The sequence below is a fragment of the Protopterus annectens genome, chromosome 14.part0 (assembly GCF_019279795.1).
Source record: "Protopterus annectens isolate FY-2018-M chromosome 14.part0, PAN1.0, whole genome shotgun sequence".
NCBI lineage: Eukaryota > Metazoa > Chordata > Ceratodontiformes > Protopteridae > Protopterus > Protopterus annectens.
In genome coordinates this window covers 918,397,544-918,413,508 of record NC_056748.1, presented here as the reverse complement: position 1 = coordinate 918,413,508, position 15,965 = coordinate 918,397,544, and the positions used below count along the sequence as shown (strand labels likewise).

Below are 15,965 nucleotides of genomic sequence, written 5' to 3'. Positions count from 1 at the left end.
AAGCTATAAAAGCACTTTTCACAATTATAAAGTATTTAAGAAAGGAAAATAAGCATGTACTGAACCATATTACAGAACCATGCCTGTAAGTAAAGCAGCACTTTTAAAGTTGTATTATGTGGAAAATAAGCATGTACTGAACCGTATTACAGAACCATGCCTGTAAGTAAAGCAGCACTTTTAAAGTTGTATTATGTGGAAAATAAGCATGTACTGAACCGTATTACAGAACCATGCCTGTAAGTAAAGCAGCACTTTTAAAGTTGTATTATGTGGAAAATAAGCATGTACTGAACCGTATTACAGAACCATGCCTGTAAGTAAAGCAGCACTTTTAAAGTTGTATTATGTGGAAAATAAGCATGTACTGAACCGTATTACAGAACCATGCCTGTAAGTAAAGCAGCACTTTTAAAGTTGTATTATGTGGAAAATAAGCATGTACTGAACCGTATTACAGAACCATGCCTGTAAGTAAAGCAGCACTTTTAAAGTTGTATTATGCTTACTTGTCCTGCCATAACATTTTATTACACTTACAATTTTCCTTATTTTAACAGATTGCGGGGTAATAAAAGGGTGGAAACTCATTAATAATGAACAAGGAGCTAGAAATAAAACTATAGAGGTGGAAAAGAGATACAAAGTATAGATTGTACTACAAAACGCTAAAAATCCCTTATACTTCAATACTTGGTGAGTCTTGGATATACAGCACAGCAGTCAGACCTAATTCATTACTTGCTAGCCATTTGCACAAGCTGCCTTTCTTTGAGGCATGGTACTTTTCTGCAGAGAAATGCTTTTACAAAGAGATGACTTGCTACAGTTCACAGTGACTGAGCATAAATAAAATTTAAATTACAACTTTGAATCTGTTTTGTAATTCCAGTGAAGGTATGCTAGCAAATGCACTTTCTTTTTTTCCCCTATATCCTCTAAGAATAAATGTTTACACATTTTGTAGCCTTGGTTTCTACACCTGTAGTAGTAACTTGTTGTGGGACATTATGCACTGAGACCAGCTGCTCAATTTTCAGCCTCATCACAGTGAGTAGTAAATGTCATATATTTATATAGGAGGTTTTATCTTCTTGAGATGAACAAATTAATAATTAACAGTATACTGCAGTGGTTTAATACACTCCAGTGAATCATGCTAGCTTCAGGTTATATGGCACCGACTTTTAAAGAAAGGATGCAGAGTATACAAGAGATAACAGATTATACACAGACTAGTGTTAAGAGCTGAATATGTAACTATCCTTATTTGATGCTGGAAGATCAGAAGGCTGTGGATTCTATTCCTACCCCAAAATAGCAGCTCAAATTAAGTGGCTTTTTAAGTCATAAAATGATTTTACACTCTTGAATGAAGTTGGTGACAGAATGTCTATCAGATGAATAGCTTGCTAGTCCCAGCAGGAAGACAGGACTGATTTTTATAGTTTTATGACAGGGCAGGGTATGTACTTGTGATCATATTTAGTGCACCTTACTGGTTAGCAGAAGTAAGCAGTCAGTAGTGACACACATTTATCTAAAGCAGCTGTTGATGTGCTTACTTCTTAACAAAGGGCCTGAATGTGTTTAAGACCATAAGAGCAGAATTAATGGTCGTGTGTGTGTGTGTGTGTGTGTGTGTGTGTGTGAGTGTGTATGTATTTAAAAGAAATAAACTTGTATTATTAGTAATAGCAGTGTTTATATTTTTCTCATTTGTTGTACTCTTAACATTTTTCCCAGAACAAGAGGTCTGAGCGTAATAGTATTTCTGGGGTGTCATTACCACGACCACTGCAGTTCCATTTTTTTGGCAGTATTGTTTCAGAGCACCTATAGAATTAAGAAAATACATTGCTTGGGCTTACATTAGAATAATCTAAAAAATAAGCAGGCAGTGTACACATAAACTGTGGGGTTAAATCAGTATCTGTGGTACTTCAGAATCAGTACATGTAAAATGGAATGCCTGGAATATCATTTCTGTTTGGTGGTACTCTAACTTACATTTGCTTAAGTTTTTGGTTCTGCTCCATATGTGTCTTTTTCTGAAAAAGTACATAATTGCTTAAAATATAATGTGCATAGAAATAAGGAAATTACTCTTGAGAATGTCTGGCTATGACAATGGTTACAGTATGATGGTATTTTGGCCAACTATGAGTCTTTATGGAGGTTAGGATATCTATCAGGGCATTTTGTATCATAAATTGGTAAGCATGTCCAGCATTGATCCCACTGTACTATAGCCCCACCCATTTTGTTGACCACACCCCTTCCTGTTGGCCCCACCCATCCAGCTGTCTCCTGCAGCCCCCCTTTGACTGGAAGTCACCAGCCGCCACTGGTGTTGGGTGGTAGGAGGAGAGGGTTGTCTGTGTACACGAGGCAATTTCTACATTCCCCAAGATGCCCAGATTCATCAGATAGACAGGAGAGAACACTGGGTGCTGACCCTTGGACATGCCTGAATAAAAAACTATTTTCCTCTAGATAAGTGAGGAAAGTGAGTACAAGAGCTGTTTTTCTCTAAGCAAGTGAGGAAAGTAAGTACCAAAAGTGTTTTCCTCTAGGTAATGAGGAAGGTTGAGTGCTGTAGTAATTAATAGCTTATTTAGTGCTTACAACAAGTTCTGAACAAGTGCTGATCACGAATAAGCAAATTCAAGTGCTAAAACCAAGAATCTGTATCTGGACTAAGCTACAGACAGGAAAGGGGGGAAACAAGTGCAGATGCGGGCTTTTAAATCAGAAAGTTGAGAGAGATGGAAAAACTGCCCAAATGGCCAATAACTACAATTTCTGGCCCAGAACCACTCCTTATGTGGTAGATAGGTTACCTAGTGCTTACCACTCCCACTGATAAGCTAGAAGGCTTCCCTCCAGCACAGAAAGCTTGGGGGGCTCAGAAGCTTACATACAGTCCTGGATACAGCAAATCTGAATCTGGACTACACTCGTTACAGGAAAGGTAGGAAACAGGCTTAGATTTTTTTTTTTTGTACAGAAAAGTAGCTAAAACAGCAGTAAAAACAATTCAAATGCAGTGCAAGCTAGCACATGAGTATGTAGCAATGTTAGACCAAACAGTTTAAAAAAATGCAATTAAATTAAAAATGACTAAAAACAAGTGCAGAAGGAGTCTATTAGGCAGAATGAGGTAAAGAGATGGGACTGGGGGGAGTGTCCCAGATCAAATCTACAGTGGGGGCGGGCAACTGCAAAAGCCTCCAAATTTAACACCACCTTCAGCAGTAATCTGAAAAACTATACAGTGAAGAAAAAATAACTTCCACAACTCTGAAGTCAGCCAGCAATGATATAAAATTAGTTAAGCAACAATTAACAGTACACAACTCTGAAGTGCCAGAAAAATATACTTTGCTCTGTATATCTCCAGATAGTTTAAAGAGCATTCTGTCAAGACCCAGGAAGGCTCCAGCAATGATAGATAATAATCATATAATAGTTTTTATACATTCCACATGACTAAATTGAGTATTTGCCTTTTGAGATTTTATCATAACATCTACTTCCTTAAGTGGTTGAGCCTCTCTTACTTAACTGAACTTCACTGTTTCCACATAAATTATTTACTTACAAAAAATTATTTAAATTTACTGTGGCAGTCTCTGTGGCTAACATCACCTTCAGTGGGACTCGTTCCTAGGTTATAACAATGATGATGCCTGCTATGCCATGGTAGGGTATTGTGACTTGGCATGGGCAATCAATCATCTCTTCCAGGCATGTGTTGAAAAAACTGCTACTATCTGTGAATTTTCTGTCTCATGCACAGGAATTACCTGTTTGGACTACCACATTCTCAGCAAAATCATGTGCAGCTGAATATAAATTGTTCTTTTTCACACATGGTCAGAGCATCTTAAGGTGGTCTTTTCACATCCCCAACCCCACTGCTACACTTTGTTGCTCCCACCCTGGTAGTTGACTAACCAACCTGTTCCCTGTATCTGCCACTGACACATACAAGTCACATAAGTCTCTGCTATCACATGTTAAAGTAATTTCTGTACAAATCACCCAGTTTTACTTGCTTACACTGTCAAGTAACAACATGCAAGGATATACCATTCATTGGTATTATTATACAATACACTCCAGGTTCAACACTTAACCTTTAAATCCAGCAGCTGCAACAGTTTTAGCTCAGGGCTGACTCTGTCTGATGCTAGCAGTACACAGCCTTTACATGGGTAGGTAAAGGTTGTGAGCATTGCCTGGCATCAATGTTACTATGTGTATGTGCATAGGAGGAAAGTTTTAGCCCCTTAAGTGGTGAATGTGTGTGCTATGCATTGCCTCTTAGTAAATGTGAGGGCATATTGAGCAGGTCTACATCTACCTACACCCACAGCAGCTGCTGGTTCCCCCACTGACTCCTCACTTGCATGTAGCTGTGGTGACCTTGCCATTAGTGGTGGGATGTGTGCCCCTTCCCCTTCTTGATCCTGCTGAAGCTGTTTTCTCAGGGCACATACAGTCAGTATTTCAGTACATGTAAGTGGATTGTATGGCGGAGCTCTCCCGGATGTATCGAGGTAGTGGAACTGTGACTTCATCAGACCAAATACATGCTCTATGATATTTCTGGTTTGAGTATGTGCCTCATTATCGCATTCTTTAGTGGGTGTGTGTGCATTTCTAATGGATGTCATCAGCCATGGTTCCAGTGCATAACCTGCCTCCCCCAGTAAATGTCCCTGTGGGATATGCCCCCTAGTGAACTTCTGATACAGTTGGGAGGTGTGCCAGATATGTGAGTCATGGTAATGGCTTGGGTTCCCAGGACACAAATTCAGGATGCTTCCCTTGGCATCACAAGTGACTTAGCAGTTAATAGAGTGGAAGCCCTTTCTATTTACATAGAGCCTTCACTGTTCTCTGGGTGGTGCCTTAATTTCTATAGGTGTACAATGTATGGCACCCAGTACTTCAGGGTAGTGTGCTACAGGGTAGAACTCCTGCATATGTCTAGCTCTGTCCTCAGGAGTATGGGGAAAATATACTTTGTCACTGGCATCTTTGAGCATAGCTTTCAGAAAGGATCCTGGATGCTGATACCTATGACTCCCCCAGCATGTCCTCTGTTAGTATCTGAAAGGTACCTGTAGCTAAAATTCTAAGTGCTACACACACATTTGTCTCCACTGGTACGGGTTCCCATTGGTTTTCCCTGGCTCTGAGTTGAGGACAACAGAGATTGCAGAGATCCTGTAGTGCGTCTCTATCTACCCTGTAGTGCCCTACAATTTCCATGTCATGTAGATTGTGATAATTTAAAATGGGTCTGAAAACTCTTCTTCTTGGCCTTGGTCTATTAGCAACAGCATAGATTTCAGCCTGTTGCACATATACATGAATTAAAGCAATAGATGCCCCTAGCATTGTTTCTTTGTAGGCTCCTTTCTATGTCTGTATTCCAACAGGTTTTTGCATTCACAGGGAAAACCAGTGCCGAGTCTACACAGTTGCTTTATATCTTGTTGACTAGCTCCTCCATCTTGGACTGGTTGATTAGAATACAGTTCAGCTGCTTAAGCTCTAATTAGCATGCCATGGTATTTACCTTGTTTGCACTGCTCTGCACACTATGTAGAGCTGCTTACTGAATCTAAAACAGTGCACTACCATGTAGGCTTTATTAAATGTGGCCATTTAAGTTTAGAAATGTTAATGAATTAAACAAATATTCCTACAAGGTTTGTTGCAGAAGTTGACAAAAAGCAGGGAAGAATATAACACTTTCCCCTCTGAGTGTTGCTGATTACAGCTAATCACCTCATATTAGGGAAGGTTACACATTTCCTTTGTGCAATTTTACAACCTATATAAAAAAGCAGACTAAGAAAAAATACATGCGGGGGGGGGGGGGTATATGCTAATGCAGGGAAATATTTTGTTTTGGGAGATGCATATGAGAATTCATTAACTATACCTATAGACAGCTTGAAAATACAAGCCAAAGACAGGACAGAGATCTGGTGACAGAACTGAGGTTTCTTGTTTCTGATTAATATGTCACCAGAACCTTAAAGTAGTGTTACAACTTTATAATACATGTACTTAATGTTTATTCTCTCTCTGTTATACAGTTATGGTCAGATATTTTGATTATAGGATTTCATTCATTATTGTTAACTTTTCATCCATAACTGAAGTCACAAAGCATACAAAGTAAAATGCTGTGTGATCACATAGTTAGTATTCCTAAATATGGTGGTATGTTGGGGAGAATCAAGCCCCCCAAATACATTCTTTCCTTAAGATGTCATTCACAGTTTTGCAATGGATGTGTTTCAAAGCAGGTTTCAGCTAAGGAGCTGAAATACTGATCAGCACATTACCCAAGGAAACACGTATATATTTTATACCTGTCTATATCTATCTGGTGGGGGGTAAATGAGTTACTTCCTGTGATACATAGTTTGAGTCCCTGAGCCTTTATTTGCCTGCTGTGTGACCTTGAGCAAGTCACTTAACTCGACCATGATTTGGAACAACTGGGAATTCAGCTAGGCTCTTTAATGGTCTCCTGGACAACCTTTCTTGTAACGACCTATGAACTTGTACTGACTTGCACTGTCTGCTAATAGTTATTGTTTGAGTTCTCATAGCAGATCCTATTTGCACTGATGTTAGCATTAAACTTATCTGAAAACAGGTATACAAGTTTATATCTAAAAATTAAGTACCAACTCTACATAGTTCTCCAATACTGACTTGCTCAATTTTCTACCTACAAAGTGCTTGACTGAACTATCCAAAAGAGTACATTGGCATATAAATATCTTTTTTATAAATATATTCATCCAGTAATTTGTTGCTTTTATGTAAGCAGCTGAAATTATACTTTACTTATTTTATGTGAATGTACTGAAATTGTGCTCTACCTGTACTGCATTTATCTTTGATATAATGCAACACAGAAATTTTTAATCAGATTATACATTCATTATATGCTGTTCAGATTGCTACAGTCAGATTATTAAATTAGTAGTAGAACTAAAAACAATTCTTCTTTTTCTTTTTAAAATGCAAAACAATTATCACTGGACCAGACTTGAACATGCTACAGCTGATGCAGTATACAAGCAGGTGGCCATAAATGAAGAACATGCCTGTACTATGATTTTACAAAAGTTGGCTATGTTGACAAAACAATCTGAGCAAGGCAAAGGTGGCATATTTAGTAAAATTATATCCTATTTTGTAATATATTCTAGACATCTACATGATTATTTTTAGTAGTGTCTGATTTTGTTCAGTAAATGCAGTCTCATGTCCAACCCCGTAAGCCAGAAGATGTGCACAGCAAGTCTTAACACTGACAAAAGGCAAAATAAATGAAAGCAAGGAAATGTTGCTCAATATAATCTGCGTGGATGTTATTTGATTAAATGTTTGCTGAAACAGTTCTAAATAAAAAGCAGAAGGAATTAGCATTAGAGAGAGCGAAATGTAGGTTACTCAACACACAGAACTATCCTAGTTAGAAAACTGAAGTTTGCTCATTCAGTAACTATACAACAGCAGCTGAACTATACAGGTGAATGCTTTGAGTACCTGCATAGACAGTAATGTGTTTGCATATGCTTATTACATCATAGGTTAATAGGTAGGTACTAGGCTATCGGCCCAAGGGCCTAAGTAAGCCTAGCCAACAAGGTTCCCTGGCTTACGCCACCGAAGAAAGTTAATTTTCTGTGCCCCTGTCAAGCAGAGCCACAGAAGTGATCCCCAGGGTGTATTTCCTATTTCCCGTCCACTCATCAAGATTTTTCTTGAGTGCTAAAGAGGAACTTTGCTTGATACAGATGGGTAGCTTGTTCCAGAGTATAGGAAGTCTCTGGGACAGGAATCTATCCCTCCAGCATGTCCTGTTTATTGGGGTGACAAGGTTTAGGTCCCTAGAGCGTGTAGCTCAGAGGGATTGGGATTTCTTTAGGTGTTGCATGTCCAACAGCTCTAGGTTTAACATAGCTTTATATGTTAGGCAGAGATCTCCTTGGCATAGATGATATGCTACAGAGTAAAGCTGGAGTTTTTTGGGACGGTCAGTGTAGGGCATCTGTTTGAGGCCAGTAATCCTCTTTGTGAGGTACTTCTGTGGCCTTTCCAGCTGCTGCAGATGTCTTGTGAGGTACGTTCCAAAATGGGCGTTGTACTCTATAATGGGTCTAATGAGTGCTGAGTAGAGGCAAACAATGACCTCTTTTTTCCTGGATGAGAGCCCTTTTATGATGAGGTGTGCCTCATAGAAGGATTTCCTGACTACTGTGGCAATGTGATTATCAAAGGAGAGACTACTGTCCACCTGGGTCCCAAGATCTCATCACACATTTGGAGTTAAGTAGACTGCTGTTTATGTGGTAGTTCATGGGTACAGAGTTTTTACCAAAGGGGACGACAATGCACTTTTTGGCACTGAGCTTGAGGCCATGGCTCTAACACCAGGCATCTGTCTCAGTGAAGCATGAAATGTTGTTTAATACTGATGTTTTAAGTCTGGGGTGTAAAGGAACATTCAATACTTTATTCCTCAGATTCATTGTTATTTTCACTTCTTAATGGGCCAATGCGAACTGTATTTCTATTTTTTTTTAACCAGGTAAACCCACTAGGTGCTGTTGAGTTAAATGACTTACTTATTCAAATAATGTGCAAATGGAGAATAAAGAAATCAAACCCCAACCACAGGATGAAATTCATGGGCAGCTAAATTACCATACATAACTGCAATGTAATGTACTGATTTGTTGATTCTCTGTAACAGTGAAGGATACAGTCCAGTAAGACATGAAGCTCATTCAGTATTCAAAAGTCTTTGCCAGTTTAAGCCTACTTAACCAAGCAATGTTTTTCTAAATCAGGCTGATAAAGCTAGTTTGATATCAGTTTGCAATAATAAAACATGTGGAGGCAAAACAGACTCTTCATAAAATGTGTTTTTAATTTACTTAATTCATGCCCAGGAGACACCATCCAGTTCACTCAATAACTCTAATGGACAGCAATATCTGATGAGAAATGTTGACGTGTTTCATTTAAGCACAATAGTCTTCAATGAAGTGTCATAAAACATATCAACAGTGTCCCCAGAAATTTATGATGATACAAAACTAAAAGAAGAAATAGTAATATAACTTGCAGATCTTAAAACATTTTAAAAGTCTAAAACGGGTTGAGCTGTAAAGGAAGTTTAGATGGAATTGTAAGTGGAGTGGAGTAAGGTGAATTTTATGTAGAATTTGCTTTCTGCCTATTCTTCATTCATTGTTACAAAGATAAAAGATACACTTTGATTGATGAGTAACTCAAAAAAATACCAATTTCATACTTGGGCATTTTTCCATTTACTTATTGTACTTTGTATTCTGGTAAACAAGAGGTTTTATTTACCTTTGTTTGAGACTTTTTTCCTGTTTTCTGGTAGTCAGCAATAGAAATGAGGAAGTCAGTGAAAGGGGTGATACAGAACTTCAAGCAGATGACCAGCCTGAAGATGCCGTGACTGCAACTATAAAACGAGAAAACAGCCTCCGGCAAAGGCAGCGCATAGGAAGGTACAGTAACTTGCACCTTGTATACAAATATGAAGTCAGTTATAAATAAAATAATATTTTTTATTTATGAGAAAGGAAATGTTGATGAATCAAAAGAATGGAGAACAAGAATTCAAAGTATTTTTTTTTTGTATTCAACTGGAGCTTAAATTTAATGTAATGCAAATTCCTAAGTAGCAGCAGCAGAATTTGTCTTGAAATATTTATCTTAAAAAAAAAAATAGGAAGATACTAATCTTTCTGGATAGCCATGGTTACAGGGTAAAGTTTGTTTCTTCATATGACCTATGGAAAAGTCTGCAAGGGCAAATACGAAAAAGGAGAAATACGTGCTGGATTTGTTTTGGTCCTCAGTTTTTTTTTTTTTTTTTTGCACCTTAACTTTAGCTTTAGGTAAGCACCTGTTCCTGGTGTGCCTGTCCAGGTATGATTAACACACTAAATAATTTGTTGCTCTTGTGTGATGTACTCCATTTTTTTCCAGCAGATACCTCACACCAGGGCTGTTTTGGCCCAAATGTAACACTCTACAGTTGAACTTTATTGCACACAAATGCAAAGTTTGTGAATTCTTGGTCAGCCTTTTAAGTGTTTCATTAGTCTCCACCTCCCTCCTGCTGTACCTGTTTTGTAGCATCTCTGAAGAGGTTGAACCCTTTTGGTTTTCACTTGGATATGCCTGAACTAATCACACAGTGAAAAGCACCAAACCCAGGGCTGACCTTCATTACATTCCATTAGTCACCTTTCTTATTCCTGACATCACCTATCTCACAACCTTCAATATCCCTTCTTTAACCCATGTAACAGTGTAGCTTTCTCGGCCTAAGCGCTGCCCCCAACAAGGCCATCTTTGCTTTCTTTCACAAACCAAGTCATTAACCTTGGTAATGTGCAGAAAGAGAGTGGTTTTCAGTTCTCCTTTTCAAGCTGTTCTGTGATGCAGTCGTAAAACTGGGTCATGACTTAATGACATTTCATTCTGGTTAGGAATCCATAATTGTCTCTGTTCTGCAGATTGCTGTCTTAAAATGAAGCAACTAGCCTCTTCCTCAGCATTCTACCAGTGATTTTCACTGCAAAGATGGTAGGCAAATAGGCTTTCTCACTGCCCAATTCTTCTTGCTTTCCCTTTGTAGAATGGTACCACTTTTGTTGTTGTCCATTCTTTAGGCATTTCTACAGTGGCCAGTGATCTGCTGAAGAGCTCTGTCAGGGAATTTGCTAGGGTGGTGTTCAAATTCCTGAAAACTCCAGAAGGCAGCTCATCTGGTCCTTGTATTTAAGTATCTCTAAAGGTAATTCCCTTCTCAAGCTCCTTCCCTATTCTGGTATAGCATCATCCCCTTGTTTCCTTTATGAAGGCTGAAGCAAATGTTTGATTCAGTACTACGTAAACTTTTCCTCCATTCTCCATAGCTAAAAATCCTCTGTTCCATTTCTTAACCCTTTCTATCAATACCCCTTTACTTTTTCTTTACTGCCCCACCTCCACCTCTGCACTCCCTGATTTCCAGCTCCTGTAAGTCCTACTATTTGTCCTAATTTCTAGAATCACATTCCTATGTAGACACATTAGTCTTTGTTTGTTTTTACCTTTTTCTCTCTTTCTTAAACCCTCATTCACCACCCTAAATGCTCCATATCTCTGGCAGAAGATATGCCATTTGGTGACTAGTGACTTCATGAATGCTATTTTGTCAATCAAACCCAGTCAAAAATTATAAATTCCAGAATATTTTACTATTTTATTAGTCAATTGTATTATATTCACTAATATCCACTGAGTTTTTTTCATTTGGTTTTGGCTTCCTCAGTTACAGTCCGGAATATATATTTTAAACAACTTATTGTATCGGTTTATTGACTTACTGGTTAAGTTATTGTTATACACTATTAGCCCTGAGTATTAGGTATACTCCTACAGTTTGTTACTTAATGTTTTGCTTTTATTGTTATCTATTTCATATGGTTTTATTATCATATTGTTTTGTTAAAAACTTAACTCTAACCTGTCCACAGTTTTGCAAAACATCCAGATTTTTGCCTCATTTATTTGGTCTGTTCCTCTTATAATTTGTGGCTTTCTCACAAATCATTGAGGACTTAAGTCACTAAATAAAAGACTGACATTTGAGTTTCAGACATCATATCCTTCAGAAAATGCATGCCATTGCCAATCCTGTTATCGCATCAACTTTCTACATCCATAAGACTGCAAGACTGAAGTTCTGTCAGTTACTGTGCATTACTCTTTTCTGTGATCGTGCAAATGCAGAGTTAGTATATAAAAGTCAGGGAATGGGGCACAGCAGGGAGGGCTGACCCCTGCAAAAAATGGGTTTCCTCTGATGTGACTTGTATTTTGGTGGGTATGGCTTTCAACAAGTTTGATTCACCAATTCACTCTTTATCTAATGATGAGATCCATCCCTGGCACATTCTCATATCTTTACACCCACAGTTTGCCCCAGACTTCTAACTCATCCTTTACCGTTTTCAGCTAGCTAAGGATACATTTCTACCTTGAAAACCTACATCCTCATCTTTCTTTGTATTCTTACTCTTTTTGTCCATTCTATACCACACAGGAATGTTTACTGTTGGCTGCCTGTACCTTCCCGTAGATATCCTGGACTAACTCTACCTTGGTTAAGAACACATCCAGAATTCCATTTTTTATGCTACAGTCCTATACCATTTATCTGAAACCATTATGGTCCAAGACCTTGTTTAACTCCTGGTACTTCTCTATCCTGAAGCTTAGTATCTGCCAGTCTGCTCATGGCAGATTCATATCCCTTTGAGTATAACTCTAGTTTTCCTATCCCAATCTTTTCCTTAATGCATAACTGAGCTAATGCACTGTTTTACTTCAACAGTGTTCGCCCTTCCAATATCTTAACTAACAGGGTACTTACCTTAGATTCTGACTACATCCTATTTTGCTTCCTTCATGGGAAGGTGCCCTTCCTCCTGTCTGACATCATATTTGATACCCTCCTTTATGATGACTGCTACCCCATTTTCAATCTTACCTTTTCTGTCATTCCTGAGCAGCCAATACTCGGGTACCTCCAAAACCCACAATTTTCATGTGATATCCATCCTCTCATCCTGCATCAATGTTTGTTGCTCCTCCATTTTGCTAGTCATACCCCTTAAAATGCACACTAATCATCAGCCATGCTGTAAGTCAGTTTTGTTATTCTTTTATTTTCACTGTCCTGTTTTTCCTTTCTGTTGTGCCAAAGTACCTATCCCCTATCTTCTTACTTAGCTACCATGTTTTTTGGTGTTCAGAATAAAACTGTCAACCATTTACTCTGTAATAGAATAAAATGTACTTTTTGCTTATTCTGTTATCAGAAACTATGCATGGCAGCATCAATCCGTTTGCTAAATGGAGTTTAATGGTGAAAATTTGTGTCTTCTCATGGTGGCAACATTGCAGAATTTGAAGCTTGTTAGTGTTGCTCATTGCTAACGAGTTGTTTTCCTAAGCTTCCCACTTAAGGTGATAAAACAGGAGTAGAAGCAAATAAGATCTGCAAGCATAATATCGAAATAACAATTTCCCTTGCCATCATAGTTTGCTGTGGATCATTTTGAGCAACACATTCAAAGAACTGTTGCCAAGTCTCCCCCTTCACTATGGATAGGCCAGTTAAAGCTGGAGAAATTATGGTTACAGAAAATACTAAACTGGGTAATCCAATCATTAATGGACATTTTTAAATTTTAAGTTTTTCACGCCTTATAAGAGGGTGCTATCTTAGCAGGCCTGTCTTCCATTTATCATAGTTTATGAGCATGTCTTGCAGTATTTTTCTTTATTAATGAGAACTGAAAATCAAATTTATTCTTTATGAGGTGCCATTATTTTTGGATCACAAGTTTTCCTTCCTCAAAAAAAGGTCAACACTAATAATACATATAAAACATGCATTGCTGTCCATGCAACATTCACATATAAACATGTCTACTACTATTTGCCACCTCTTCAGATCTGTCTGGTGCAGGCTGGAGTATATATGAATATGAAGTCATGAATCTAAGGTTTTATCCATTTCAAAGCCTATTTGTTTAACACATGATATCCTTTGTATGGGACGATTGAAAAAGTCTGAAAAAGTAACAGTAATTGCCAATTAAACATAGACTTGGATATATACAGCTGCCACACATCAGGCCACATGGATGTGGCAGTACTGTGACATATTTTGAATATTGTTCTTGTCAGAAGTTACCCATTTGGCAGGCATGGAGCATTTATGGTAATGCTTAGTGAGTACCTCTGGCTCAACCTTGCAAGTCACCCATTTACTTTTCAGTACTGTGATAGGTTTAAGCATACTTCTGAACCATCTTTATTGCTTAACCAAGTAAGCAGCTAGAGAGCTGTGCATGTAGTTTAAATAAATGCTGTGCAAGAGGAATTCTAGCTACGCAGTCATCATGCATAACGCTGTCCAAATGCTGCTATATATAGTACGTAGACATAAAAAAACTACAACATTTGTTAATAACATCAGCTTGCTCCATAGGAAAAGGTAGATTCTTTCCTAATGCTATTTGTTCTCTTTCAGTCAGAGCAGCAGGAAGTCTCTGAAGCATTCTTTGCAGAATGGCAATATTTCTCCAAAAGAAAATCCAAAGGAGTTACAGAAGGGTCAACGGCTAATTGAAAAAGAGAATGTTGAAACTGGGAAGGTGAGGAGTGCATATATACATTAGAAATTAAATTAAAAATGGAATCCTGAAAGGCTGATGCTCTGAGACATTTGTAATAGTAGTGTAGCATACTTTGTAGCATAAGCTTTTGTAACAGAAAGCTTTCATAGCAAAACCAAGCTTATACAGAGGAACTTATGACATTCAGACATTTCTGCTAGTCGTGCGTGCATATGTCCCACTGGAATTAACAGAATTCAAAGTACTTTTCATTAAAATGGGTATGCTTTATTGCAAATTAATCTTATAGCAAAGTCAACATGCACTGAACAAGATAAACAAAGGTCTACACAAGAATATAAAATTATGATGTATTATAATTCTTTTATGCTAAAGAAATCTTCTCAAGATCGTGTATGATTCTCAAAGCACACATTAAGTAATTATATTAATTTAATGCATATCTTTGTTACTGTGATACATCAAATTAACAGAAGCACAGTTAACCTGCTTCATCTAGTTGGGCTTCCATAAGACAGACAGACAGACTTAAAAGTGCAATAAAAATTTATGTACAATACTTAGAAGAAAATAAGTTGCCTTCAGAATGGAATACATTATCTGGAAATTATTTATTAGGTACATACATATTAATTAATGTGTCTCTTATTTAATCAGATGTTTTCACTGCAGAATAAGACAATATTTTGTTTTTTGGTTTGAATTTTTTCATTAAGGATGCAATGAATATTGTGTGGGTAGCATTATGGCTCAGTGGATAAGGAATTTGCTTCACATCTCCGGGGTCTGGAGTTCAGTCCTGAATGTCGGGTCATTTGTGTGGAGTCTGCATGTTCATCTTGTGTTCGCTTGGGTTTTCGGCTACTATCCAAGTTTTCATCCGCCTCCTTAAATGATGCTGCTATATTGTTTTCATTAAAATTGTCCACACGTACTGAATTTATCCTTCACCTCATATCCCACCAGGGCTAGTCTTAGGCCATTTGGGCCGATTTGGCCCAAAAGGGCCCCGCTCCCAGAGACCCATACTAAGTTATGACATGGTCATTATACATTATGTGGCCCAGTGATTTGCCTGAGAGACACTACAACAAAGTGCAAGGGATTTTCCTACTGTTATATTTCCATCCTATTAGTTTACTAGTTTCAGTAGTGGAACAGACTACATTTCCCATCAGGCATTGCGCTAATGGCTAGTCCAGTATTATTAGTAGCTACAGCCTAATGACTGTTGTGTGGTTCACCATGTTAGCTGCTCACTATCCCATAGCTGCCAATTTCTGAACAGGGTTTTCAACTCCACACTGGTCAGATTAACAATATAGCTTAATCTGAAGACTAAGGGAGAGGTACTATGTTTTATTCTGGTTCTCTTGCTAATATGGCTTTTATGATTGGTTGCTAATGAATACCACAGTTAGTATAAAACAAAGACTATTAAGCAAAATAAATAGATAAAAATAACAGATACTGTGATGTGATATAACTTACTGTCATCAAGACATGTGCCATAATGTAAGGCAGAAAAATGCTTGCCGCAGTCACAGATCAATGCAAAATAGTCGCAGTGAAGTGAAGCATGAGGTGTGTGCACTGAATGTTAGGAGTCAGAAGAGAATTGACAAATAATTAACTTGGCTGAAAATGGAAGAGAATAACAAAACAATTTGACTCAAATGT

At 37.9% G+C, this 15,965-nt stretch overlaps 1 protein-coding gene across 1 annotated transcript in view; it reads left to right on the top strand.

The window, feature by feature from the left end:
• The window catches only part of ABCC2 (ATP binding cassette subfamily C member 2), an 833,283-nt gene that overhangs the window by 474,073 nt on the left and 343,245 nt on the right, over nucleotides 1-15,965 (top strand). The window contains exons 20-21 of the mRNA XM_044055642.1: nucleotides 9,461-9,590; nucleotides 14,180-14,303. Coding sequence (XP_043911577.1) covers nucleotides 9,461-9,590; nucleotides 14,180-14,303 — 254 coding nt within the window. The remainder of the gene's footprint in view (nucleotides 1-9,460; nucleotides 9,591-14,179; nucleotides 14,304-15,965) is intronic.